This window comes from Loxodonta africana, chromosome 9, assembly GCF_030014295.1.
Source record: "Loxodonta africana isolate mLoxAfr1 chromosome 9, mLoxAfr1.hap2, whole genome shotgun sequence".
NCBI classification, from domain to species: Eukaryota; Metazoa; Chordata; class Mammalia; order Proboscidea; family Elephantidae; genus Loxodonta; species Loxodonta africana.
In genome coordinates this window covers 45739797-45766758 of record NC_087350.1, presented here as the reverse complement: position 1 = coordinate 45766758, position 26962 = coordinate 45739797, and the positions used below count along the sequence as shown (strand labels likewise).

At 45.2% G+C, this 26962-nt stretch overlaps 3 protein-coding genes and 1 non-coding gene across 5 annotated transcripts; 1 reads left to right on the top strand and 3 right to left on the bottom strand.

Annotated features, from left to right (window-relative positions):
* Positions 1–201: 201 nt before the first annotated feature.
* LOC100670505 (torsin-1B) lies at positions 202–5700 on the top strand. Its single transcript, XM_003407612.4, has 5 exons — positions 202–581; positions 1373–1638; positions 3307–3482; positions 3960–4087; positions 4406–5700. The coding sequence occupies exons 1-5, from the start codon at positions 383–385 to the stop codon at positions 4645–4647; spliced, it is 1011 nt and encodes a 336-aa protein (XP_003407660.1). The 5' UTR covers positions 202–382; the 3' UTR covers positions 4648–5700.
* A 1765-nt stretch (positions 5701–7465) lies between these two features.
* Positions 7466–15628, bottom strand: LOC100668237 (torsin-1A). 2 transcript variants are annotated; one of them, XM_003407606.4, is made up of 5 exons: positions 15389–15617; positions 14449–14714; positions 11244–11419; positions 11033–11160; positions 7466–9314 (listed from the first exon to the last, which is right to left on the bottom strand). In XM_003407606.4, the coding sequence occupies exons 1-5, from the start codon at positions 15567–15569 to the stop codon at positions 9064–9066; spliced, it is 1002 nt and encodes a 333-aa protein (XP_003407654.1). In that variant the 5' UTR covers positions 15570–15617; the 3' UTR covers positions 7466–9063. The 2 variants fall into 2 exon arrangements, with proteins under 2 accessions (XP_003407654.1, XP_023400609.2); XM_023544841.2 differs by having other exon boundaries at positions 9201–9314; positions 11033–11185; positions 15389–15628.
* Positions 13754–13825, bottom strand: TRNAQ-UUG (transfer RNA glutamine (anticodon UUG)). Its single transcript has one exon. It is a non-coding gene; the product is annotated as a tRNA-Gln (tRNA).
* A 4884-nt stretch (positions 15629–20512) lies between the features above and the next one.
* Positions 20513–26905, bottom strand: C9H9orf78 (chromosome 9 C9orf78 homolog). The gene is made up of 9 exons (XM_003407598.3): positions 26767–26905; positions 26355–26414; positions 25376–25427; positions 25163–25233; positions 24687–24764; positions 23762–23959; positions 22874–23010; positions 22682–22780; positions 20513–20849 (listed from the first exon to the last, which is right to left on the bottom strand). Exons 1-9 carry the CDS (start codon positions 26847–26849, stop codon positions 20758–20760), a joined length of 870 nt encoding a protein of 289 aa, XP_003407646.1. The 5' UTR covers positions 26850–26905; the 3' UTR covers positions 20513–20757.
* Between the last annotated feature and the right edge of the window lie 57 nt (positions 26906–26962).

The following is a 26962-nucleotide window of genomic DNA, read 5'->3' as shown; positions in this document are numbered from 1 at the left end:
CCCTGCATGCACCCAGAGCGTTCAGTAACCTATCAGGAAGGTGGGCAGACATCCTCATCGTCTCTCTGAACTGAAAGAAAAAACGCTCACTGTAGTTCCAGGGGGAGTGGGGAGGGGATGACAAAATGAAAAACGCTGTTAAGAAAACAAAGCCGTAACAGATAGACTGGTGTTCAGGTGAACCTAAAAGTTACAAGCCGCCTCTAGAACCAATCACAAAGATGGCAGCGCACAGCCTCGCCTCTCTGCCCCTTCTCAACGTGGCCGCTCTAGTGGGCAGGACTGCAGGGCGGAAATTACGTCAGCGGACCGGAAGTTCGGCCTGACGCTCAGCCACCCAGCCACCAATGCTGCGGTGGCTGGTGGGCTGCGAGGCAGGATTATGCAGCTGGCCGGGCGGCTTGCGGGCGTCGCGGTGCTGCGGCTGCTGCTGGCTGCTCAGGTGGTCTCGGCGTTCGAGCCCATCAGTGTGGGCATCGCCATCGGGGCCGCGTCGGCGCTCACCGGCTACCTGTCTTACACGGACTTTTACTGCCGTTTCGCGGAGTGCTGCCGCGCGGAGCAGCCGCTCAACGCCTCGGGTACGGTGGGAAGGCGCGCGGGCTTGAGTCCCCACCCCAGGGCGCCAGGGGCACGGAGGGGCAGGCCCCCGCGAGCATGTCAGGCGCCGAGCTCCGAATGGGGGCGCTCCGTAGACGGTGGTCGTCCCGATTTTGGGTGGGAGGGAGGACGAGTGGGCAAGCTAGGCATCGTTTCCAGTGGCAAGCCCGGAGGGCGGGAACTCTGATCCAGATCTCCTAAGCCCAGTATAGGGAGAAGGGGAGGAGAGAAGAGTTGACAGGGCCTTGAGTCCAGCCCTGGAAGCTGTGCTTTCCGAAACAGTTTCGCCAGATCGTGGCGGCTCTGCCTAAGTGCTTTTCTACGTGTCCGGCTTCTTTGGGATTACAGTGAGAAGAAACTGAAAGTAGCGTGGCCAGCCCTTCTGCTCCAAGTCAGTCTTACTTTTAGTAGTTTTCAGATGAGCAGTGTCCACCAGAAAGCCCACATTTATCCCTTGGTTTTCTTACAAGGCAGCAGGGGTGGCTAGGGAAATACCATGCAGTTCAGTCAAGAGATAAATTAATCCTTGAAAGAATAAACACATTTAGCTTCCGTATGAGAATACTTATTGTTAAGGAGAACATCTACATAACGCATTTCCCTAGAAGTGGCATCATTTGACTCTCCAGTCCAGTGTTGGCCTGGGGATTAGTGGAAACCCTGTTGGATTGTTCACTAATCCTGCCTCTCACTTTTGCCACCTGGGGAAAGTGCTGCTTTTCTGGTGCATTTTAACGTGTATTTTTCTCTGTTCTGGGGCTGCCTTCTGCAGCCCTCAAGCTGGACTTGGAGGAGAAGCTGTTTGGGCAGCATCTGGCCACAGAGGTGATTCTCAAGGCACTGATCGGCTTCAAGAACAACAAAAATCCCAAGAAGGCACTGACCCTTTCTTTACATGGCTGGGCTGGCACAGGCAAGAACTTTGTAAGCCAAATTGTGGCTGAAAATCTTTACTCAAAAGGCCTGAAGAGTAACTTTGTACACCTGTTTGTATCGACTCTGCATTTCCCTCATGAGCAGAAGATAAAACTGTACCAGGCAAGAGAATCTACTGTTATCTCATCCACGGGCCACTCAGAGCGGCTGGCTACCTGCTCACTGTTCAAGCCTCTGCTTCTCTCCTTTGCACTGCAGTGTCCCCAGGTTCCACTAGGTTAAGTCACACTTATACCCGGGTAACCCTTTGCCATTTACAAAGCTGGTCTACAGCTTCTTTTCTCACTTGATCCAAAATAATACAGTTGGGTAATACAGTTGGGTAGGTGATATTATTTCCATTAAACAGTGGAGCCAAGAAAGGTGAGATGACTTGCCCCTTAAAATCCTTGTGAGCTTGTGGCAGAGCAGAAACTTGAACCTAAATCTACTAGCTCCCAGTTCACATGGTAGCCACATTCTGCAAAGACTGAGCACAGGGAACATTCACATCGGAGCACTTGGTGTTAAGTGGGACAGTCGTAAACAAGTTGTTTGGATGTGGCTTCATTTAATGTTCTGCTCCCGGGGTACAGCCTCAGCTTTGCCTCTGCATTTAGCAATGTAGACAAGCCAACGGAAGCAGTTTGTGTGGTTGACTGCTAACCTGAAGGTTGGTGGTTCAAACCCACCCAGCAGCTCCTCAGAAGAAGGAAGCTGTTTCAGTAAAGATTACAGCCAAGAAAACCCTACAGAGCACTTCTGCTCTGTCACACATAGGGTTGCCATGGCTCAGAATCAACTTAATGAAAACAGGTTTGGTTTAGTTTTTTAAACAGCTTTTATTCCCTTTGTTCCTCCCATCTTTCAATTCTTTGGCATTGTTTTCTTTCTTCAAAAGAAAGCCTCCGAGAACTAAACCTTGAGACTTTTTCCTTTTTTGAGGTGTTTCCTCATTTATTCATGTTGAGTTGTCTAGTAGGGTTAATTTCATTTAAATGAGTATTGTCCTTGTAAAAGTTAATATTCCTACTGTTAGGTGGGGACTGAAATAAGAAACAGAAACATAACTGAATAAGGAAGTAAAAGTGGGTGTTTGCTATGGACACTGTTAAGACAGGGAAGGTTGGCAAAAAGAAGGAATCATTTTCCTGTTTTCCAAATTCTTTTTTAGATCTCTAGAAATAACAGTAAGAGCTACAGTAAGGTGAGGATGCTTCTGGAGGGCTTTCATGGTCACTGCCTTTCACGTTTTGGGGTTGAGGGCTTTGTGCTTGGGTGTCTTTGTTTCAAGAAAGCACAGGAACAGGTGCTTTTCATGAAATGTCATCTGGGTCAGCTCCTTTGTTCAGGGCACCAGGAAAGCCATTGGTCTCAGGCAGTGTGCAGGTCTTGTCTAGTTGATTATTCCTCAGTATGTTGTAAAATTAACTCTAGATTTCACTGCACAGTGAGATGAACGTTAGGGATTGGTTAACAGTGAACGATAAATAGTCATTAATCCTATACCTCTCATACCTTTAAAGAGCCACAGTTAGCGTGTCATTTGATTTCAGAAAAATCTTCCTTGCATCTTAGCACCTCTCTCTCTGCTAATTTCTACTTTTTATAGGTAAGGTTTTGGAAAAGCTGTTCTCTGTGAATGGAGGTTAGGGTGCAGTTTCTCAGAGTTCTTTAACCCCAGAGAGCTCTGATTTTCTGTCTGGCAGAGCATGAGGAGCGGGGTAGCACCTCTGCTCCCTGGCACTTCTTTGAGCTTTGTCACCATTTGTTCTTTTTCGGTTGGCCTAGGACCAGTTGCAGAATTGGATCCGGGGTAACGTGAGTGCATGTGCAGGTTCTGTTTTCATATTTGACGAGATGGATAAATTGCACCCTGGGCTCATTGATGCAATCAAGCCGTTTCTGGACTACTACGAGCAGGTCGATGGAGTGTCTTACCGGAAGGCCATCTTCATCTTTCTCAGGTCAGCAGGAGGTGGTTTCTTGGGCTGAGGAGGGAGGCTAGCACATGAGCCCTTCATTTTCCCAGTGCTAGAAAAAGGTCCTGGCAACTATTAGCATTCTGTTACCAGGGACAAAAATGCCAGTCTGGCAAAAATGATTTCGTCACTTCTTTTACTGTTGGATTGCTAGTATCCGCATGGCACAGTGTAGGCAGGAGAAAATAAACTAAAGAAATAATAGTTGATAACAAGCAACATCAATAACTGCACTTAAAATCCTTAATGTTATTTCTGAGGGTTATAAAACGCTGTATCTGGTAAATTCTGGAGAAACAGCTTTTAAGCTTCTTGAGAGAAAACACTTTTTTCTTCATTTAGTAGCACTTAGCAAGTATTTGATTAAGAATAGGCCATAGGGCAGGTACATTTCCCTTCTAATTAGATATAGAAGTCTTAATAAAAATGTAATTTTAATCTTTGTTTCTCTGTCAAACTCAGCAACGCAGGTGGGGACCTCATAACTAAGATGGCCCTTGACTTTTGGAGGGCAGGGAAGAAGAGGGAAGACATTCAGCTGAAAGACCTGGAACCTGTGCTGTCTGTTGGAGTCTTCAATAACAAGCACAGTAAGTCTACACAGGATGAGAAGGCCCTTAACTCTGCCAACAGTCATCTTCTCTTTGAGTATTTCACAAAGCCACAGAACTCTGCTTGCTTCTGGGGCTTTGCTAAAGTAGCAGCTTTTTCTCATGCTGTTATAGAAGCCAGTTAAAAAGGGTGTCCAACTGATTCTTACGTCAGGCAATATCACACTTGGCAAAAAGAGACTCTGGGAGGGTAAAGACTTGAGGAATGTACTCTGGACTGTGATTACAGTGGCCCCTGCAAGAGCAGTGAGCTTGGGCGGGTGATGGGCAAGAACCCAGCTGTGTCTCATTTTGCAGGTGGCCTGTGGCACAGCGGACTGATAGACAGAAACCTCATCGACTACTTTATCCCCTTCCTGCCCCTGGAGTACAGGCATGTGAAAATGTGTGTGAGGGCAGAAATGAAGGCCCGCGGTTCTGCCATCGATGAAGACATTGTCACAAGAGTGGCAGAGGAAATGACATTTTTCCCAAAAGATGAGAAAATCTACTCAGACAAGGGCTGCAAGACTGTGCAGTCACGACTAGATTTTCACTGAGCTTTTATCCAAATGTGATAAGAGGCGACTGGGAGGCTCAGCAAACCAGGGGCCTTGCCTTTCAGAAGCACTGCTGAATACCTCTTCAGGGGTTTGCACATTTGCACCTGTGGACTTTCGGGATCTAGAAGCTGTAAGAGTTAATTTTGAAGAGACAGGGATCTGTGGAGCGCCCTTGTCCTTTTGCAACATGGCAGAAATCCAACTGTTGATTGCAGTTGAAGATGAGCTTTTAATAGCCCCTCCAGACTTACTGTTCCACCCTTGACAGAAGTGCCTTGGAAACAGCTGTTACAGTTTCTACTTGGGATAGTCTCACTTTACTCCATACAACAGTTTGAAATCCGTGGGATACGCTCGTTCTCTATGGCAACACGTGCAGACGGAGCATTCAGCTTCAGCTTGCAGACTGGGCATTGCCGAAGAGGTGGGAGTATTGTACGTTAGAGATGCCAGAGTTTTGAAGGATTTATTTTTTTACTTCTAGGTCTTATATAATGGGAGTATAGGACATTGCTTATTTTAAAATATGGGAAGGATATAATAGGGAATAATTGTTTATTCCTTTCTCAGATACTCTTAAATGGTATGAATTTTTATTGTTAAATATATGGTAATATATGGAATCTTGTAGGTCAAATCAGGTCATTGTGAAGCTGTGGCTCGACCTGGGTGTCATCTGATAAGGACACCCTCTATGGCAGCACCTTCCATGGCTGGGCTGCTCTGATCACTGGGAAAGAAGATGTAGATTGCAGCCAGCATGAGTTCTGTGTCTGTCCTGTAGCTGCAGTATGACTGCAGACAGTATTAAGAACAGTGTGCAGCCCTTCTTACATGGAAGATGTGATAGAGTATTTTTACAGTATGGGAATGCCTTACATGCTATCATAACTTAGTCTTAAAGAAATGCTAAGGTAAGACTTAAATCTTTTGGTTCGTATGCTCAAATTGGAGTTAGGTTACATTTCTTTTATAACCTTTTGGGTGTCTGATCGGGAGGAGACAAGGTTTTCTGTTTACAATGATGCAATAAACTCAACATGTTGGTCACCTTTGGACCATTGTTAGTGATTTGTAACTTGAAATGGCCACAGTTGATCCCAGCTGAGCACCCCCACCCCATGTAAGATATAGACAAGAGCTTGAATTGACCTCTTGAATATGAAGTAATAAAGCCTAAATTGTATCATGTGAAATGTAACTTGCTAACTTTTTTCCCCTAGTTTATTTATCTGCTAACACTGTTGAGCTTGAATAAAGGCTGTTTAACAGCTCAGGTGTCATTAGGCTTACCATAACCTTGGACATGTCGGTTGGCAGTCTTTGCATCATGCAGAATCAATACTTACCTTAAAGGCTATTATCTCCAAACAAATATGAAGTTGAAATTGAATTAAATGATGGGTGTTTTCATCAGAAACAGATAGACTTCTAACAAGTATAGACTCCTAAAACTAATGTCGGAAGGAAATTGAGGCACTAGGAAAACATGACTCTGTTGACATTCTGAACCTGAGCAAGGGCCCAGCTCAGAACTAGGAAATCTAACTGCTGGGTCTTTCTGCCCAGAATTGATAGATAATATGAAATCCTAGTTATATTAATCAGGTCTCAGCTTAACCACACTTAACCTGGCATCTTACCTCTGTTAGTAAATTGGTAACACTGACCCTCCTCACAGGACTGAGAATTAGCTGATTTTCTAGAAAGTTTAATCCCTTTTTGCCATCACCTTGCCCAGTCCCCTCATTTTGCAAATGACAGTGCTCAAGTCCCATGAAACTTTCCAGGGCTGTTTCCCAGCCTGATGCAGTTTCTGCTTTACTCCATACTGCCTCATCTACAAAAATGGAACTTTCAAAAAATAAGGGGACCACTGTGTTCACTAACTGGGAACTCCCAGGTGCCAGAATTGTCATCTTCAAATGGAAAGATTAGACCTCATCTGACTCCTGGGAACAGGACCAGGCCTGGTGGCTGAGTTCAAGCCAACAGGCCAGCTTTGGCTCTGAAAAGTTTAAGGCACCAAGAACTTTCTAGCACTTAGGAGACCTGGGCAGCCCTAAAGAGGAGCCCTTGTATAGGCTGGATACCTGCAAGGCAGAGGGATCCTGTTAACCCAGAAGCCAACTCAAGAGCCTTGCCAACCGGTCTTCTGTCTGCTAAAAAGTGTCCCTGCGAGCTCTCTAAACAGATTCACACTCCATAGGAACCTGGCCATTGGTAGGTACATATATGCATGTTGGATAAAACACGGTATATATAAAAAAAAAAAAAATTTTTTTTTTTTTTATATGCATGTTGGATAAAACAAGGTGTTTAGTATCCTACAGGAGTCCCTGGATGGCTCAAATAGTTAAGCGCTCGACTACTAGCCAAAACAAAAAAACCCAAAACCCGTTGCCGCTGAGTCAATTCCAGCTCATAGCGACCCTAACCAAAAGGGCGGTTCAAACCCACCCAGAGGTGCCTGGGAAGAAAGGCCTGGTGATCTTCTTCCAAAAGGTCACAGCCACGAAAACCCCATGGAGCTCAGTTCTACCCTGCACACATCGGGTAGCCATAAGTCAGAATCGACAGCAACTGGTACTTGTTTAGTCTCCTGCAGTGCTCAGCATTCCTGCCTTGCATCTCAGCTGGAGTTAAGTCTCTAGACTTGGCCTTCAGGGCCCTTGCATCTGAGTGCAGTACCCCCAGCAGCTAAGCAAAGCACCAGTGTGTCTCAGGCTCCTTAAAGAGCCCTGGCTTCAGACTTCATCTCATTCCCACGGGGACTGCATCTGTTGTCTTAATTCATAGCTTAAGTACACAAGGCTAACAGCAGACGGGTTTATTATTTTCCTCTTAAAAATGTATTCACAAATTACAAAATACAGTTTTATTGTGAAGTGGTAGGTATTTGCTTTTATAAATAGAAACACTGTTCTCAGCAGGCTCAGGAGGGGCAGCTAAGCTTTCCTAGAAGGTTTTAACATAACAAGAACCAGTGTTAAAAGAGCAAGGTTTTTAAAAAATATAGCAAAACTTGCCAGACAATTTAGAATCCAGTAGAGAGACTGCGTGTGGTTCATTCAAGAATACCAAAAACCAAAACCAAACCTGTTGATCCTGACTCGTAGCAACCCTATGGCACAGAATAGAACTGCCCCATAGGGTTTCCAAGGAATGCCTGGTGGATATGAACCACCAACCTTTTGGTTGGCAGCCATAGCTCCTAACCACTGCGCCACCAGGGATTCCATCATTCAGGAATGGAGGGTAGAAAAGGGCCTTCCTTTGAGAAGCCTGAATGACTGGCAAGTGACAAGCTGATACTTTTCTTTCAAGTAAACGCTGACCCTTACAAACCTTCAGTTAGCCTGTTCACATCATTACTAGGCTCATTCCCACTGTTCACGTTACTAAGATCAAAACCTTTGAAAAGGACATTTAAGACCTAACTTACTATGGCACACTCTAATTAGGAGAATTTGGGCAGTTTATTTTCCAAAGGACTAATTACAAAGCAGGGTGCAGGGAATCACAAGGAGTGCAAGGTTTGGGGCCCACAGCTGCAGGGACCACAAGGGGAGAGGGGATCAGAACTCAGTCAGGTAGAGCAGAGGTAGCTTCACGGGTGACGGAGCTGAGGAATAAATGCCTTGACTTCTCTCTCCTCCCTCCTGCTCAGCTGCTGCTGGGCTCCGCCTTTACCAAATCCCTCACAAAGCTAGAGTCCAGGGAACTATGGCTGTGGACTTCTACATGAACAAGAAAAAAAAAAAAAAAAGACCTATCTGTGACGAGCCTGTGCACCCTGGAAAGTTTTGATCCCCCTGACACACTTGTCCTTTTATCTAAACGCTGTGTTGCCCTTGCAGTGCTGGCTGTGGTCATCCTATGAGAGATTTGCTTACTGCTCCAGCCTCTGTCCCCAGCAAGGCTATCCCACAGAACAAATGCTGAGGACTTGTGCTTGGGCTTTTTTGCAGTAAAGACACTTCACGTTATATGTTATAAAGACAGGGACTTAAAAAATCAACGTAGGGCCAACAACTTAAGAGTCTGAAAAGTGTCTCATAATGTTAAAAAACCATTTTAAATAAAGTCACCACATTTTCCGTAAAACTTACTCGTCCTTCCTTGAAACAGAAACACTTGTAATTAAAACATGATTTTTAAAAAATCATAAGCACTGGTACGAGGCGGCTGGGAGCTGGCTACTTTCTCCTCCGAAGGCTCTGGAGGCGGCACCGACGTCAATGGTAAGGTTGTGATGGCCTTCACTCGGCTGAGTGAAAACAGCGCCCAGAAGAGTTCCTGTCATGTCAAACAGGAAAAACGCATTTTACTCCTCTTCCAGGGAGAAGAGTGGGGAAGCAGGTGAGTTTTGAATTCATTCTTCTCCAGTGTCACATGAAGACTCCAGTGGGATCAGTCATCATAGTAGTAATCTAACTTGGTGAACACAGTTTTGCAGCCTTTATCAGAAAAAACTCTCTCCTCTTTGGGGAAAAATGTCATCTCCTCAGCCACTCTGGTCACAATGTCTTCGTCAATTTCGTAGCCTCGGGACTGCATTTCAACCCGGATGCACATTTTCAGGTGTTTGTATTCCAGGGGGAGGAAGGGAACAAAATAATCAATGAGATTTCGGTCAATTAAGCTGCTGTGCCAGAAGCCACCTGGGAACAAGAAAAAGATGCTGTTCATCCATCCGTCCATCCGTCCATCCACTCACCCATCCAACACATACCTACTGAGTGTTGACTAGCTGCCATGTTCTAGGCCAGGCCCTGGAGCTTGTGAGCAGCAAGGATGACAGACACTCAACAGTGAGCTCACCGATAAGCAATTACATGCTGTGATGGGTTTATGAAGGCAAAGGGCAGAGTGATCCGCCGGAATGGAAACAGGGACACCTCAGCTACACTGCCACTTCAGGAAGGCCTCTTAAGATGTAAAGATTTGAGGTGGGGAGAGGTTTACAACCTCAGTGTGCCTGGGGCCAGGAACAAGCAGAGGGGAAGAGCAGGAAAAGAAGCAAGCTGACAAAGTTTCAAAGAAAGCAAATGGTGAGAAGAACAGTTTCTGGGGAATGACGCAGTCACCTGCCTTTCTGTGGGAAGGTAAACTTGCAACTCTCCCTGGAGTTTCAGCAGCTGGACAGAAACCCACTGCTGTGGCCAGTGCACCCAAACTGTACAGAGCATTTTGGGGACCAAAAACTAGGATCCAGAGTAAAAATGTATGAAGGTAGCGCTCTTTTACTAACATAAGGGCATGGCCTTTGCCTATGTGTCTTTTCCCCTGGGTGAGGACTGGCACTGCGCCTACCCTGTCACATCCCCTCACCTGGTTCCCAGGACTCTCGACCCAGAGCACCTCTCCCTTCTCTGAAACTGCATAGCACCCACTGGACACCCACCAGCCCACGGCGTTTCTTCACGTGAACTGTTTCCCTTCCAGCTTGCTGTTTAATTCTTGTGACTCAGCTCCCTAACATAAGCTCCTCAAAGACTAGGGTTTATATCTTTCTCAACAGTGCTTTGCACACAGTTGGTGCTCGAAAAATATTTAGGGGTGGAATCTCTGGCACACAACTGATGAACAGTAGTGACAAGTGAGATAAGCTTCCACTTCTTCTGGGCTCACTCAGGTACCTCATTTCCCAAAGGCCTACTCTGTGCCAGGCATGCCCTAGGCCCTGGAAATAGAGCAGACAGACATCTTGATGGCTTTCCCTTTCCAGGGCTCAGGGTCAAAGGTGTGGGTGATGGTCAATGAAGAGGCAGTTAAAAGCTCAGGCTCTGGAATCAGAGACACCTAACAGGCAGTATGGTTGCTACATCTGAGCCTCAGCTTCCTTATCTGTAAAATAGGGATGAGAGTTTCTACCTCAGGAGGTTATTATGAGGATTAAATGAAACATGCAGATAAAGGGTTTCACACAGTGCCTGGGACAGAATCAGGACCAATCACTGTTTGGTGGTTAGTCTAGGGCCCAGGACCTCAGAGTTCTAGGGCAACATAAACAAAGGAAGGGACCTAACAGGTCATCTCCTCCCCCAGAGGCACCTACAGCAGTCTTCCTTATTCAGTCACCTTTTCTTCTACAAAAGAAAATGACTTAGCTGAAGAAAATGCGGGCACTGATCTTCAAGCCCTCAATGATCAAACATTTCTGTCTCATTAAAATAGTGCATCTAAACTTTAGTGTGTGTAAGAGTCATCTGGAGTTTAACACAAATTCCCCCAGAAATTCCCTCGAATTCAGCAGGTGAGAAGAGACTGAGCATTTGCATTCTAACTAGCTCCCAGGTGATGGCGCAGCCGATGCCTTAAGACTTAAAGGCACCGGATTAGGGACAAGATGTGATGATTAATGGATGGTCCTACTTACTGTTCTTGTTATTGAAGACTGACACAGACAAGGCATGCTCCATGTCTTTGAGCTTGATTTCTTCCCTCTGCTTTCCATTTCTCCAGAAATCTAAAGCCACATCTGTGATTCTCTCTGCCCCGGCATTGCTGCAAAGTAAGTTCAGGTTTTCTCCTGAAACCCACAGGCTCAGGCTCCCAGTTCTTCAGTCACATCCCAGGCCTGATCTTACCTGAGAAATATGAAGATGGCTTTCTGATAAGAGACCCCATCCACCAGGTCGTAATAGTCTAGGAAAGGTTTGATGGCATCTATGAGGCCGGCGTGCATTTTATCCATTTCATCAAATATGAAGATGGAGCGTGCACAGGCACTCACATTGCCTCGAATCCACAGCTGTAACTGATCCTGAATTACAAGGGAAAAAAGCCAATATAAAATTTTTATCAAGTGGACTTGAACAATAAGCACAAGCATTGTTAACTACAACTCCTTTTTAGCACTAAGAACAACGGCTGCTTTTGGAGTGCTTACTCTGTGCTCGGCACTGCGCTGAGAACGTTACAAGCCTGAGTTCTCTGGTTTCTCACTGTAGTTCCGTGTGGTGGGCAATGTCATACCCATTTTACAGATGAGGAAACTGAGGCAGAGAGCTTAACTTGCCCAAGATTATACAATCAGTACATGGCAGAGCTGGGATCTGAACTCAGCTCTGCCTGATTCCAAAGCCCCACACTTTGACTATAATTGCTATGTTGTGAGATGTCGCATCGATGCTCTGTCTGTGCGTTGTCGGTCCTTCACATCAAAAGGACAACATTAATGTATATTCCATGTACACCAGCCTTCTTGGAAGAAAGCAGAAACCAAGTGACCTACCCTCTGATTGAATCCTAAGAACAGCTGGGAGAAGGGGCTCTAACTTTCAGATAGGGAAAGTTACGGGATGCAGGCTGACTTCGTCAAGGCAACTGAACTCCCGCGCACACATGCTCAGGGATGTTTGGTGAGGTAGCACTCGAGTTTCTGAGATACATTCACCTAAACAGAAATGCGTTTAGGTGGTTCTTATAATTCTAAGCAATCAAGGTAAGAGAACTTCTAAGCCATTTAGTCAGAAAGTTGAGCTGTGCTTCTGGTAATGCTTTCCTAGGTGACAGGGGAAAATTAGCTACTTGTCTTCTGCGGAAAATTCTGAAAGGTACATTGTAGGTCTTGACTTAATGACTTTGGTTTTTACCTGCCTACTATCATCATAGTTACAATGTTCCCTGTATATATCTAATTGAAACAGTTAATTCTACTCTGTAGGTGTGGGCTAGCCTATTTATAGAAAAGAACCTTAGGAGAGCAGAAGTGGCTTCTGAGGCCACAAGTGAACTATTTAAACTAGAATTCACCCCCAGATAAGTTAGGTTTCAACAGCCAAAGCTTTCCCACTCTGTTACCTATACTAACAAGCAGTAACAGAGAACCTTAAGCACTGTAGGGTAGACGCTCTCTGAGCACTGTTCACAAGACGTTTTACTGTGACCTCCCAAAATCCATCAAGGTAGTTACTATAGCATTCCCTGTTTTGTTGCTAGTTGCAGTCAAGTTGAGACAACACCAGGTGTGCAGAGTAGAACTGCTCCACAGGGTTTTCAAGGCTGTGACCTTTTGAAAGCAGAGCACCAAAACTGTCTTCCCAGGTGACTCTAGGTGGGTTTGAACTGCCAAACTTTAGGTTAGTAGTTGAGCGCTTAATGTTCACTTGTGCCACCCAAGGAATCCTTCCCTATTGTATAAAAAAAAAAAAAAAAAGTATAGATGAGGAAATTGAGGCAGAGAGGTTAAGTAACTTGCCTAAAGTCACACCGCTAGTTAGTGGCGTCTGAACGCTAACTGCGATGACCAACTTATTCCCATTTGCCTGGGACTTGACCTAGTTTTAGCACTTGAAGTCCAGCATTCGGGGAACCCCGGATGATTGGCAAACCTAATGCTAACCCAGGCAGAATGGAAAAACATGTTCCAACAGGTAAGAAATAAGTATCGGCTCTCTTGGTTTATTACACGGATTTAAAAAAGGCAGTGTTGTTGGTCAAATCCAGTCAATTCCGACTCACTGTGATCACATGTGACAGAGTAGAACTGCCCCATAGGATTTTCTCGGCTGTAGTCTTTATGGAAGAAGATCGCCAGGTCTTTCTCCTGCAGATCCACTGGATGAATACCAACCATTGGCAGCCTAGCACTTAAACGTTGTGCTTAACAATTTTCGCCACCAAACAAAAAGAGCCAAACCCATTCCCATCAAGTTGATTCCGACTCATAGTGACCCTACAGGACAGAGTAGAACTGCCCCATAGGGTTTCCAAGGAGTGTCTGGTGGATTCGCACTGCTGACCTTTTGGTTACAGCAGTAGCACTTAACCACCATGCTACCAGGGTTTCCAAGCACCACCCCACCCAGTGCCGTCGAGTCGATTCTGACTCATAGCGACCCTATGGGACAGAGTAGAACTGCCCTATAGAGTTTCCAAGGAGCACCTGGTGGATTTGAACAGCCAACCCTTTGGTTAGCAGCTGTAGCACTTCGCCACTACGCCACCAGAGTCTCTTAAAACCTGTTCGACGCTATAGGTAAGAGTAAAACTGCCCCATAGGATTTCCAAAGAGCAGCTGCTGGATTGGAACTGCCAACCTTCTGGTCAGCAGCCAAGCTGCTAATCACTGCGCCACCAGGGCGCCAAACTTGTAAGGTCCCACCAAGACTTGAACTCGGATCGCTGGATTCAAAGTCCAGAGTGCTTACCATTACACCATGGGGCCACCACCCAAGCACCACCAGGGCCCCATAAAAAGGCAATAGTTAACATTTGTTTGAATGCTAATGTGCCAGGCACCCCGTTAAGTACTTTACGTACAGAACTAATTAAATTCACACAGCCACCATTTTACCGAAGAGCCTGAGAGGTGAGGCCACTTTCCCAAGACTGCACAGCTGGTGGTGTGGAGAGTTAGGACTCAAATCCAGGTATGTCTGCTCCCAAAGCCCAGGTTGTTAATAAGTGAATTAAACTGTAAAACCACTTTGCAAAAGTAAGTTAAAACAAACGGAGGTCTGTCTAGAAACATTTCCTCATTTTATAAAATGAGTCAGGTGTGATCACCTTTAAGCTGATCTGATTATGTCCATCTCTAAAATTCTATGATCCCACTTACTAAACTGGGTATCACTGGGCCTGTTTTCAGAAACCACCCCAAAGGTATGGTGGTATAATTGTACCAAGCATCTCAAACACTCTATAACTTCCAGATCTTTCCAACAGGAACTAACACATTTAGCCATTTTCAGTGTTCACTAATTTCAACATGGAATTCCCAAATCTCATCTCACAAAGAAACCCCAAACCCAGTGTCATCCAGGAAGGATTCCAAAATTCTGCCCTTGCCTTATACAAGGTAATGTTCGAGGCGTGTGGAAAGTGCAGTGTGGCCACAAACAGGTGGACATAGTCACTGTTCAGACCACCCTCGTAAATATTCTCTGCGATGATTTTGCTGACAAAATTTTTGCCGGTGCCAGTCCATCCATGTAGAGAGAGGGTGAGAGGTTTCTTGGGCTTTGGGTTGTTTAGGAAGCCAAACACAGCATTTAAGATGACTTTCTTTGCAAGATGTTGTCCAAAGAGCTTGTTGTCCAGATCCTTCTGCAGTGCTGGGAAAAACAAAGCCAGTAGGGAATAGAGGTAAAATTTAGCAAAATTTACAGGCCCACAAGAAAGCCAACAAAGCCAGCTAAGTTCTTCAAGCATCTTGTGAAATGTTGAAGTAATGTGGACTGTACTTGTCCTAAAGGTGAATTGTAGGTCCAGGAAGCTCTTCCTTTACTAGTCCTGTCTATTCTAACGCCCTGGCCGTGAGCCAGGCTCCTTCCTATTGGGAGGGTGAAAGCGTCCTTGGTTTTATTGCCTTTGCCACCTGTTTGCACCCCTAGCCCCTGCTTCTGCTCCTCCCACCTCAAGGCAAGGCAAGAAAAGGGCTGCAGTTTAGCCACTGCTGATCTGCTCCGGAAAAGTCCCCATCATCCTTCCGGTCCCTAGCTAGGATGGAAGCAAAACTCTCTTTAGAGGAAGTTTGAAACTAGGTTCATATACCCCATGTTTCTGCGCGAAGCAGCCCAAGCTGCGGCTCCAGTCTCAGAGGCCAAAGTTCAGTCTGTCGTCGTGGTCAAAGAGCCAGGCCCCAAGCTACACCCGGGCCACTCGGATTCCTGGGTCCGGGGCCCAGGCCCACCCCAATTCTGCCACGCTTCTGAAGCCCCTAGAGCACCGACCCCGCCTCCGACACCCCAGCCCGAGGGCCAGCTCCCAGCATCTGCCTCGGCCCTACCTTCCCGGCTGAGGCTCCGCTTCTGGCCGCAGCACTCGGCGAAGAGGCAGTAGAGGCGCGGGTAGGAGATGTAGCTGGTGAGGACGCCGGCCAGGGCCAGTCCCAGGGCGATGGGCTCCACCGCCTGCACCGCTAACGGCGCCAGCAGCAGCAGGCCCAAAACGACCCGGCCCAGCTTCATGCCGGGACCCGCACCGCCCTGCCAATTCTTTGGTTTACCGCCGTAAAGCGCTACCACCGACAAGGGCTTCCGGTTCCTCCCCGCCCTGGCCTCCATCTTTGAGCGGGGCGAGTCTCCGCCCAACTTTGGCGGCCGCCATCTTTGTGGGGGGCAGAGCCCTTCCCTTCTTCCGGAAGGTCGGGGCTGTTATGCCGCTGGCGGGCACCGTTTTCCTTTTTTAAATAATACTATTCATTTTTTAGAACAGTTTTAGATTTACAGAAAAATTGAGGCGATAGTAAGAGTTCCCACATATCTTCCCGTATTAACAGCTTACATTAGTATGCTACATTCGCAATTAATGAACCAATATTGATACATTAAGCCAAAACCAAACCCATTGCCGTTGATATCGATTCGGACTCATAACAACCCTATGAGTAGAACTGCCCCATAGGGTTTCCAAGGAACGCCTGGTGGGTTGGAACTGCAGGCCTTTTGGTTAGCAGCCGAACTCTTAGCCACTATACCACCAGGGTTTCCATCCATGGATTAGTAGCAACTAGTGCTGAAAACCCTGGTAAACCTTTAAGAGCTATGGATGATAACGCAAAGGTCGGCAATTTGAATCCACCAGGCGCTCCTCGGAAACCCTATGGGGCAGTTCTGCCCTGTTCTTTACGGTCACTATGAGTCCAATTCGATGGCAATAGGTTTGGTTTTTCTGGTTTTAAAGTTGATACTTCATGCACATTTCTTTGGTCTTTACCTAATGTCCTTTTTCTGTTCCAGGATCGCATCCAGGATACCACCTGACATTTAGTTATTATGTCTCTTTAGGCTCTTTTTGGTTGTGACAGTTTCTCAGACATTTTTTTTTTTTTAATAGTGCTTTAGATGGTTTACAGAGCAAATCAGTTTCTCATTAAACAATTAATACACATATTGTTCTGTGACATTGGTTGCCAACCCTGTGTCAACACACTCCACTTCTTGACCTTGGGTTCCCAATTTACATATGTCCAGCTTTCCTGTCCCCTGCCTTCTTTTCCTTGCCCCTGGGCTGGTGTGCCCATTTAGTCTTGTGTATGTGGTTGAGCTACATATTTTATTGCTTGTTTTATGGGCATATCTAATCTCCACTAAAGGGTGAACCTCGGGGTGACTTCCGTATGGAGTTAAAAGGGTGTCAGGGGCTATACTCTCAGGGTTTCTCCAGCCTCTGTCAGACCGATAAGTCTGGTCTTTTTTTTTAGTTAGAATTTTGTTCTGCGTTTTTTCCCCCCGATCTGTCCAGGAACATCTATTGTGATCCCTGTCAGAGCAGTTGATGGTGGTAGCTGGGTACCATCTAGTTGTGCTGGACTCAGACTGCTGGAGGCTGTGGTAGTTGTGGTCCCTTAGTCCTTTGGACTAATCTTTCTCTTGTCTTTGGTCTTCTTCATCCTCATTTGCTCTGGACAGGGTGGGACCAGTGGAGCATCTTAGATGGCTGCTCACAAGCTTTTAAAGCCCCAGATGCTACTCACCAAAGTAAGATGTAGAACATTTTCTTTATAAACTGTTATACCAGTTGAGCTAGATGTCCCCCGAGATCATGGTCCGCAGCCCTCACCCCAGTATTTCAGTCCCTCAGGGTCTCAGACTTTTCTTGTTTTTGAAGACCTCAACAGTTTTGAGGAGTACTGGTTAGGTATTTTGTAGAATGTCCCTCAGTTGGGATTTGTCTCATGTTTTTCTCATTAGACAGGGATTATGGGTTTTGGTGAAGATCACAGAGGTAAAGTGTCGTATCAAGAGTATATACTCTTAACACGATGTATCAACTGTTAACGTTGGTCTTGATCACCTCACTGAGGTAGTGTTTGTCAGATTTCTCTGCGGTAAAGTTAACCCCCCTCTTTCCATACTGTATTCTTGGGAAGAAAGTTACTATGCTCAGGCCCACACTTAACGAGTGGGGAGTTATGCTTCTCCTCCTTGTGGGTGAAGAATCCACATAAATTATTCAGAATTCCTCTGCATGGGATATTTGTCTCATTCCCCCCATTTATTTGTTCAATCATTTGTATCATATGGACTGATGGATATTTATACTTTGGATTATAGTCTATTTGTTACTCAAGTTGTTCCAGCTTTGGCCATTGGCAGTTCTTTTAGTTGACTCCTGTGTACCTTTGACATACCCCTATTGATCTGGTAGTGTGTGGTTTTTTGTTATTGTTGTTCATTTGTTTTGTTTTTAGCACTTCTTTACCTTCTGGCACTACAAGATGCCGTGGGCTCATCTTGTATATTTCCTACCCCAGTCCTAGAAACAGCAATTTCTTATAGGAACTCTAGTCCCATTTACTGGAGAATGGTGTTAGAAAGCAGCCCTGGTGGCACAGTGGTTAAGAGACATGACTGCTAACCAAAAGGTCAGCAGTTTCAATCTACCAGCTGCTCCTTGGAAACCCTACAGGGCAGTTCTACTCTGTCCTATAGGGTCGCTATGAGTTGGAATCGACCCGACAGCAACAGGTTTGGGTATTAGTAACCAAGATCTGGGTAGTAGGTGTGCTAGCTGATACCGGGGAATCATTAATTTTAGGCCCTCTCAGCTGACAGAGCAAAGAAATATATGTGTGTACTTTAACCCATGTGCATACACATACTTATAAATACTTCTACATGTAACTATCTGTATATTATGCTAAACATGAGTTTGTACTGATGTTTCTAACTCTAATCCATCACCATAGGGATCACAGGAGCCTCCTGTCTTTGCTTATCTGTAAATTCTTATTTCAACAGTGAAAAACCTGGCTCTCGCCATCTGGTGGCCACTTTTAGAACAGGCAAAAGGCTACACTTACTCTGGCAAGCAGTGTCATTCACCTACTCACCCATCCATTCCATTCAGTAAATATTTGTTGTGTGCCAGGGAATATGCTAGGTCCTCAGTATTCATCTTGGTTACCCCTGCACATCATAGGGACCTGAAAAACATTTGTTGAAATATTTTTAAGGTTCAACTTTTTGACATCGTGAATGAATAATTTCTTTTATAAGGATCAGCACAAAGCTGGTTCCTATGAGGCAGAGGTTAAAGATGTCCCAAATGTCTAACTTTTCCAAACTGCTGTACCACTCCATCATCTCTAAAATAAACTATTTCCCCTCCCCTCAGTACTCTCCCTCCCATTTCTGAATTCTGTAATTTGCTGCTATGTCTCACAGAACTCACAAACTGTCAAGGAAATGGCTCACATGGTTGTGGAGGCTGGCAGTTCCCAAATCCGTGGGTCTGGTGTCAGGCTGGAGGCTTCTCCTGACTCACATGGTTTGCAGGGGCTGACAAACCCAAATCAGCAGGTCAGATGACAGGCCGTTGGCTTACAGGCTGTGGAAGCTGGCCAATCAGGTCAGATAGGCTGCTGGTCCAAGTTCCACGAATCAGAGGTCAGATGATGACAAGCCAGATGCAGGATCCAGAGCAAAAGAGAGAACTTTGCCAGAACATTCATATATTGGATGGAGACTATACCCTCAAGGAAACTTCACTTACTTGAGCAAGGCAGTGCAAGGGTATGACTTGAATAAGGGCAATAAAGGTGGTGACTTGAGTCACACTCTCTCGTAAGGTGGTGACTCAAGATACATCTCACCCTAATCCTGCCTCATTAACGTAACAGTCAACTCACTCCCAAATAGGATCATAACCATAGGCATAGACTAGGATTTATGACATACCACAAAATGGAGGATAATTACATCAGACCACAAAAAATGGAGGATGGCTACATCATTACATGATTGCCAAATTACATCATTACATAACTGCCAAACCACTGAAAATCATGGCCCAGCCAAGGTGACACACAACCTTAACCATCACAGGTTCCATACATTTTATTTGGCTTAACAGCAAGCTGTCCAATCCCCTTTGTGAGCCATAGGCACCTTATCTGCATAGTCCCACCCAATCACTGTATGGGAATCACGAAGACTGTGGCTAGAAGGACCATATTCAGTAATTCACTGTACTGCACATCAAAAATAACAAATGGTATTGAACACCTATTATAAGTCAAACACTTTACATATCTCTAATCCTCACAATGCTGGAGGTAAGGATTACTCACTCATGCATTCTTTCATATTTCTGAGGACCACCTGCATACCAGGCAATGGGCTAGGTCCTGAGGAGGCAAAGGAAAAACGAGGCATACATGGGTTCCTGCCCTCGTTGACCTTGCATTCTAGTGGAGAAAACAAAATAATCTTCATTTTACAGACGACAAAATTGAGCCTCAGCGGGAAAGGTGTTTGTCCAAAGACACAATTAGTAAGCTAAGACAGGGCTCAGATCTGACCGACTCCAGAGCCAAACCTCTCTAAAGGCAACACCCACTCTAAATCAGCCCCTAAGTCAACTGACCTGTTCCTTCCTCATCCCAACCTGTGCAAGTGCTCAGGAAAAATAACAGCACAAGTGGCCATGTACTTGTGACAGTGAATGGACACTGGATTGGTGGAGCATGTCCGTGTCTTTTGAACTAAATGAGAAAATCTATCTCAGTAATTCAGTTTTGCATTTGAGCTACCCAATACCTGGCCTTTGAAAAATTACCTAATGTTGGTTAAAGAAACATATTACAAACAACAAAGTTGGATTCATTTCATATTTAATAATTAAGTGCTAAAAGTGATAGAAATGAATTTTTTTTTAATGAAAACAAGCAGGTAACTTTGTAAAAGTCAGAAAATATGACTGTCCCTTTGGTCCCATACTAGAGATTTCTGCTGCCAGCTGGATCCACTCAAGACAGGCTGCAATGAAGGATGAGTTCTGAACCCCATTCCAGAGATTTGAAAGGAGACATGATTGCACGGACAATAAAAGCACAATCTCAAGGGTATTATCTCACCCTGAACACACAGCTGTTTCCTCCTGATCCAGAGCACACAAAAAGTCAACATATTTACAAACAAGATTTAATAGTGCCCACAAAATAGAGTTTGTCCCCAAATAGGAAAACTGTACATTTTGTCTCAGAAGATTACAAATTCAGTGCTTGAAAAATCTAGCAGGTAGGCAGCAGGGCTAAGTCTCTTTTTGGAACTATCCATTAGTAAATCATCAGGCCTTGTCCATGAAACCTGTTTTTGTGGGGGGAGGAGGTGCTGTTTACATCCCATCCTGCATTTCTCCCCTTCGCCACCCTCAGTACCGCCTATTCATCTTCTTGAACTTCTCATAGTGATAGTCATCGGTGGCCTTCTCGTTAGAGGGACGCTTGCGGTTAGGAGGAGACCCTGAGAAGGAAAAGAATGGGAAAGGCTGTTTGCCACGCTACAACCCACTTGCTAGACTTTAGCTCCACACAGGCATGGGCCATGGCTGCCATGTTCCCCACAGGAGCCCCAGGGTCTAATCCAGTGAAAAGGAACACAGTAGGGCCAGTAAATGCCTGTTATTGAATGAATGAAAATAATAAGCATAGACTAGAGTCAAGTGCCAGCCAAAATATGCTGACATCAGCATTGAGTAGGTGAACAATAACCCACTGCCACTGAGTTAAGTCTGACTCATAGGGACCCTACAGGGCAGAGCAGAACTGCCCTATAGAGCTTCCGAAGTTGTAAATCTTTACGGAAGCAACTGCCACATTTTTCTCCTGTGGAGCGGCTGGTGGGTTCCAACTACTGACATTTTGGTTGGCAGCCGGCACTTATCCACCACGCCACTGGGGACTCTAGGTAAACAACAACAACAACAAAAAAAAACAGTAGGCATATTTCCTTTAATCCTCACAACCACCCTAGCCAGGGGCATATTGCTATCCCTGCTCAGACATGTTAGGTGACTTGTTTAGGGCCGCTCAGAAAGTACATACAGGCTGAGGTCTGAACCCACATCTGGAGACTCTGCTACATGCTAGTAACATGAAACTTTTCTGGAATCAAAGGACATACAACCAAAATATTACAAAAAAATAATTTCCCAGGTAGCAAGTGAGAAAACCCATCAACAGGCTGAATTTTCAGAAACTTGAGCAAATGTAGCATTTCTTCAGAATCGTACCACTGTGGACAAAAAAGATGACACCACCTGGGGCTGGTGACCGTGTGGAGAAAGGGGACTGTTAGATGCTGGCAGTGGGAGAACAAGTTACATCATATTTCTGGAGGATAACTTGGCACGATCTCAGAACGTGGCCTAAGGACATGATAGATTTAAGAATGCTCAGGAAAGCAGCATTTGAAATAGGGAAAAACTGGGAACAGCCTAAGTGTTCAACAAGAAGGGAATGGTTAGACTATAGTACATCTATCTAAACAAATGAACACGATACCACCAATAAAAATGAACACACTGAATTGTACATGTAGGAATTGCCGATTTGATGTATGTTCTGCTGTGTATATTTTCACCAAAAAATAAACAAATAAATAAAACAAAAAACATTATTTACTGTCATGGAAAGACATGCCAAGGTGTATTACTGAAAGATTACAAACAAAATTGTTAATAGTGGTTGTCTTTGGGTGGTGAAATTATGAGTCATTTTTTTTTTTTTTAGAGGGGTCAGTACGAGTTTTTAAACATTTTATGTAGAACACAAAATTTGCCATTTTAACCATTTTGAACTGTACAATTCCGTGGCATTAACTTTATTTAAATGTTGTGCAACCACCATCTATTTCCAAAACTTTTTCATCATCCCAAACAGAAACTCTGCACCCATTAAGCAATAATACCCATTAGCATAATGTTTTCAAGGCTCATCCATGTCGTAGCATGGATTAGAACTTCATTCCTTTTTATGGTTGAGTAATATTCCACTGTATGTATACACCACATTGGGTTTATCCATTCATCTGCTGACTTTAATTCATTTTTGTTTATGAAAATTTTCTAATTTTTTGAGCCTCTACTATATTGATAGCCCACTAAATCCTCAGAGATAGCTCAAGAGGTTCTACTACTATTCCCATTTTATAGATGAGGAAACTGAGGCTTGGAGAGGCGAAGGCATGTGGTCCTGGTTCAGAGCGTGGACTGAAACCCAGATGCCCCTGCCCAGCCCACTCTGCCTCTGTTGGCCCCTGCGCACTGATCCCAGAGCACCAACTGCTGTACTCACGTTCAGGCTCTGGCTTCTCTGTGTCGCCCACTCTCAAGGGCCGGGCTTTGGGTTCTTCTTTGTTTCTCCGTATGGGGGCATTGAGCTCCTCATGATAAACTGGACCAAAAGAGATCAGGGGGTGTGTCAGATTGCACGTGGGGCTCCCAATTGATGGGGATGGGGGTGGGCTGCTTTCCCAGGGATGCTTACATCGGTTGTGCTGCACATAATTCACAGCCATGTTGGTGGGCACAAAGGACGTCTCACTGTCTTTCTTCTTATTCTGCTGCTCTGCCAGCAGTCGGGCCTTGGCATCCTCCGTGGAAATAATATTTTTTATTTTGGCACTACAAGAAGAAAGGAGCCAGACCATGGATCAGATCATAGCACGTTTGGTACTCAGAAATGACTGGTAAGGCGGGCAGCCTGCCATCGCACAAGAAAATGATCTTTCTTGGGGCACAGTTCTCTCCAGCTTACCTAGCTCTCTTACAATCTCATCCTCATGGAGGTCTCACTGCCATGGCAGAGCAGGAGTTACTCTCCTCTTCTGGTCAAGAGGACATCAAGTCTCAGAAGAGTTAAGTCAACTGTCTAAGGCTGAGCTAGTAAGGTCAGAAAAGATTCGAGAACCCAGGAGTCTCCCAACTTTCTATTACACCCACAGATGATTCTGACCATTGAATTTCTTCCATGGCAATCCCCTCTTAAAGCAGATATTTTGTAGTTAAAATGAAAGGAGGATTGCAGGGTGAGGGGTTGGCTGAACCTTTAACATTGCTCCTACTAGAATAAAACAGAAGAATGAAAACTCCTGATTAGAACAGCTGAAGAGCCATGAAAAAGGTTAAAAACTTTTGCTTTTAGCAGTTAGGATCCCTTAAGTCTCTTCAACTACCCTGCCCAAGCCTTGCAACCCTGAAACTCCCGGCAACAACCATGTCATGCCTGCCAGACAGAACTATAATAGTTTATATTTGTGGGTTTCCAATGTGAGAGGTAAGAAACAGCCCCTTTAAATTTTAACTGGGAAGCAGAGAGCTCTTTCTTTTAACGCCTAGGGCCAGAGGGAGGCGAGACTGTGGGCCTGAAACGCACTCAATGCCGAGGTCCACCTCAGGGATGCCACTCAGCATCTGGTTGGAAAGCATCTCCTCAGTTTTCTTTGCTGAAGAAACACGGATGTTTTCTGGAAGTTCATAAAGACAGTCCTCTGCATTCTTTGGCTTTACTTTCTGTTCCTCGTGTTCCACGATCCCTTTCCTCTTCTTCAGCTCTGTCTCGATATATTTCATCCTGAAATGAGAAACACACAGGCCTCAGGGAGGAGCTGGAAGTTGAGAACAGGTGTTTTCTAAATTAGTGATCCCCAACACTAGCAAAAAGGAGCCCTGGTGGTACAATGGTTAAGCGCTCAGCTGCTAACTGAAAGGTTGGTGGTTTGAACCCACCAGCGGCTTCTTGGGAGAGAAGACCTGGTGATCTGCTCCTATAAAGACTGTAGCCTAGGAAAACCTATGGGGCAGTTCTACTCTGTTCTATAGAGTCGCTACGAGTTAGAATTTACTCAATGGCACACAATAGCATTGTTATCAAACAGACCAGCGGGATAAAGCTTTCATCAGTCCACGGAGAAAAGAGAAAAATAGCAAGTTTTTTCATCAAGCTAAATGTTTTCAATTTTAACCATTAGCCTATATCGTAAGATTATATCCTACAGTGTTATGATATGTAAGGTTCTTTGAAGATAGAAAGATGACAGTAGATGGTAGTTACATGCTTAACAGCCTTGTTGGCAAAATAAAAAGTGAGCAGGTCCATACTTATCCCTACAATCTAAAATCCCAAGATACACCATTTAAAGAATTTTCAGGAAGTTTTCAAAGTTCTCAAGCCTGGAATATGAGGAGAGGGAGGCCAACTCTGACACCTTTGTAAATTACAGAAATGTCATCTGTGATGAAACAGCTTAGACCCTATCCGACTGGAGCCCACCCCTGACTGTTCACAGCCATGGACCTACATGTCTGCATCCTCATCCCTTCGGTTGGTTTCTGCGGAAAACGACGTTCCCAGGTGGAGGTCTTCTTCTTCACTGATCCTAAAGGAAGAGAACAGGGAGAATGATCTTTAAAGTTATAACTCAATGAAATAGGCACACAACAAAAAAAAAGGACAGTATGATCCTGTTTATGCTTGGAAAAAATGAAATATATATGGCATGTCAATAGAGAAAACTCTACAAATATATGCAAGCAAGCTGTTGACCTCTGGGAAATGAGTGGATCCTTTCATTTTTTAAGAATTTTTGTACTGATTGAATGTAATTTTTTTTTCCTCTTTTTAAAAAAGAGAATAATAATAACCTTTACCTTTTGGAAAAAAAAAAAAAATCTTTACCAAAGGAGTCTACCCGCTTCACTCTAAGGCTCTGGGAGAGCATGAAGGCCCAGGCAAGGGCTAAAGTTGAGTTTACACCCCAGCATGGCCCGTACTTACTTATCTTTGCCCCTCTCCTTCAGTTTCTTCATGTCCACCATACCACCCGTCTTCATCTGAAATGGATCATCCTGTAGAAAGCAAACGCAGTTTAAAAGGAGCATCTATATAATTGGCAGTGGAATCTCTTTTTAATGAAAAACAAAAATAAACAACCACACAGTAAAGAGCAGCCACATCTTCCCACAGCCCAGGGAGGGCCCCACAACTTACCACTAGAGTGGTCTCTTCCTGCACTTTCTCCCCTACCAGCAGGGCCACAGCACTGAAAAAAACCAAGAAGTAAGAGAGAGAGATTTCAGAGATCAGAAGGAATACTCAGAAGCTCTGTACGTTACATTAGTGCAAGGATGAGAGTTGAGGGGTGGGCATTAAAGCCAGCTGGAAAAGCCCACAAGAATAAGATAGAGCTCAATAAACACTCTAGCGTCTGGAGGAGGCAAGGGGTGGCAGTGAAGTGGTACACTTTCCTGTAAAGCCATTTGGCATCCCCTCGGCCTGGTAATCTCATTTCTAAGATTTTGCCTTTAGGGAAAATACAGCTAAACACAAATGTAAGAGATTATCTATTGCAGCCTTATTTGATGGTGAAAATTGACAAACTTACCAACATAGGGGATTAGTTCACAAATTATGGTACATAAATCTGGTGGAATATTATGCAGCCATTAAAAGGTTTATGAAAAATATTTCACAATGTGGGTGAAAGCCTACAGTGTTGAGTTGAAAATATCAGAAAATAAAAGTGCGTATTACATTGATCATGACCTTTAAACAAAGTAAGAAAAGAAACAGGAATTGGAAAAAACATTAAAATGTTAACACTGGTTTCCTTGTTTGGTAGAATTATTGCTGTTTATTTTCCTGACATGAAATCATAGACATTTCACAATTAACCGGATGTAACAAAAAACAAGTTAGTGATCTGTTCCTATGCCTCTAGACTAAACCTCAAGACCACACGACCCGGGGTACATTTTGGTTAAATGTTTTCAGAAAACGCTGGTCCCCTCTTCAGGCAGTGGAAAGTGTACAATGTGTCAAGAAAAGAAAAAAACAGTGCCATCGAGTCGGCAGTGGAAAGTGTACAATGTGTCAAGAGAAGAGGATATATTTATGACAACAACTGGGGCGGGGGCGTGTCTCTATCATCCCCACCTCCTCCTCCTCGCGGTCCCTCCGCGGTACTCACCTCACCCCGTTGGGCCTCTTTCTCAAGTTCTGCACCTCTCGGGTTTCTTCCAGTTTTAATCTGAAAAAGGGCAATGCACGAGCTAAGAGATCCTCCCTGGAACCCGGAGCCAACCGGCAGATCCGACAAATATCCCTGCCCCGCAGCTGGGCAGCCCTCACAGTGGTACAGAGATTAACTCTGCGCCTAGACCCACTGGGAGTCAGACCCACAGCGCATCCTTGGGAACACCTCTCCCAACGATGCGGCCTTGGGCCGACGACCTCTCCCCTCCGAGGTTCAAATTCGTCCGCAGAAGGGGCCAAAAGCCCAGTTCAGTTAGCGGCGGTGTCAGCCAGGCGCCTGACCAGTGGTGAGTGCCCCAAGCCGGGCTCCCTCTTCCTGCCCCGGGGAAGCCCCGTCCCACACGCACCGAACCTCCTCTGAGTCCTGTTCATCTTCCTCTGACTCCGAGTCGACGCGGCGCCGGCGGAAGGTCTTCCCGGTGGCGGGCATGCTGTCAGCGGCCCCACCGTCCGGCAGCCTTGCCGCAGCGCCGAAGCCCAGGCTACTTCCGGCGCGCAGTAGTGCGATCAGAGCGTCGGCTCCGCCCGGCCCCGCCCCCAGCC

Coding starts and splice junctions, on each gene's coding strand:
- LOC100668237 (XM_003407606.4), bottom strand. CDS start 15,569: ATGAAGCTGGGCCGGGTCGTTTTGGGCCTGCTGCTGCTGGCGCCGTTA. Junction 14,715..15,388: donor GCGGAGCCTCAGCCGGGAAG/GTAGGGCCGAGG, acceptor TGTTTTTCCCAG/CACTGCAGAAGGATCTGGAC. Junction 9,315..11,032: donor AGTCTTCAATAACAAGAACA/GTAAGTAGGACC, acceptor TCTTGTTCCCAG/GTGGCTTCTGGCACAGCAGC.
- C9H9orf78 (XM_003407598.3), bottom strand. CDS start 26,849: ATGCCCGCCACCGGGAAGACCTTCCGCCGGCGCCGCGTCGACTCGGAG. Junction 25,428..26,354: donor AAGAGGCCCAACGGGGTGAG/GTGAGTACCGCG, acceptor GGTTTTTTTCAG/TGCTGTGGCCCTGCTGGTAG. Junction 23,960..24,686: donor AGGGATGAGGATGCAGACAT/GTAGGTCCATGG, acceptor TTCTCATTTCAG/GATGAAATATATCGAGACAG.
- LOC100670505 (XM_003407612.4), top strand. CDS start 383: ATGCAGCTGGCCGGGCGGCTTGCGGGCGTCGCGGTGCTGCGGCTGCTG. Junction 582..1,372: donor GCAGCCGCTCAACGCCTCGG/GTACGGTGGGAA, acceptor TGCCTTCTGCAG/CCCTCAAGCTGGACTTGGAG. Junction 3,483..3,959: donor GCCATCTTCATCTTTCTCAG/GTCAGCAGGAGG, acceptor TGTCAAACTCAG/CAACGCAGGTGGGGACCTCA.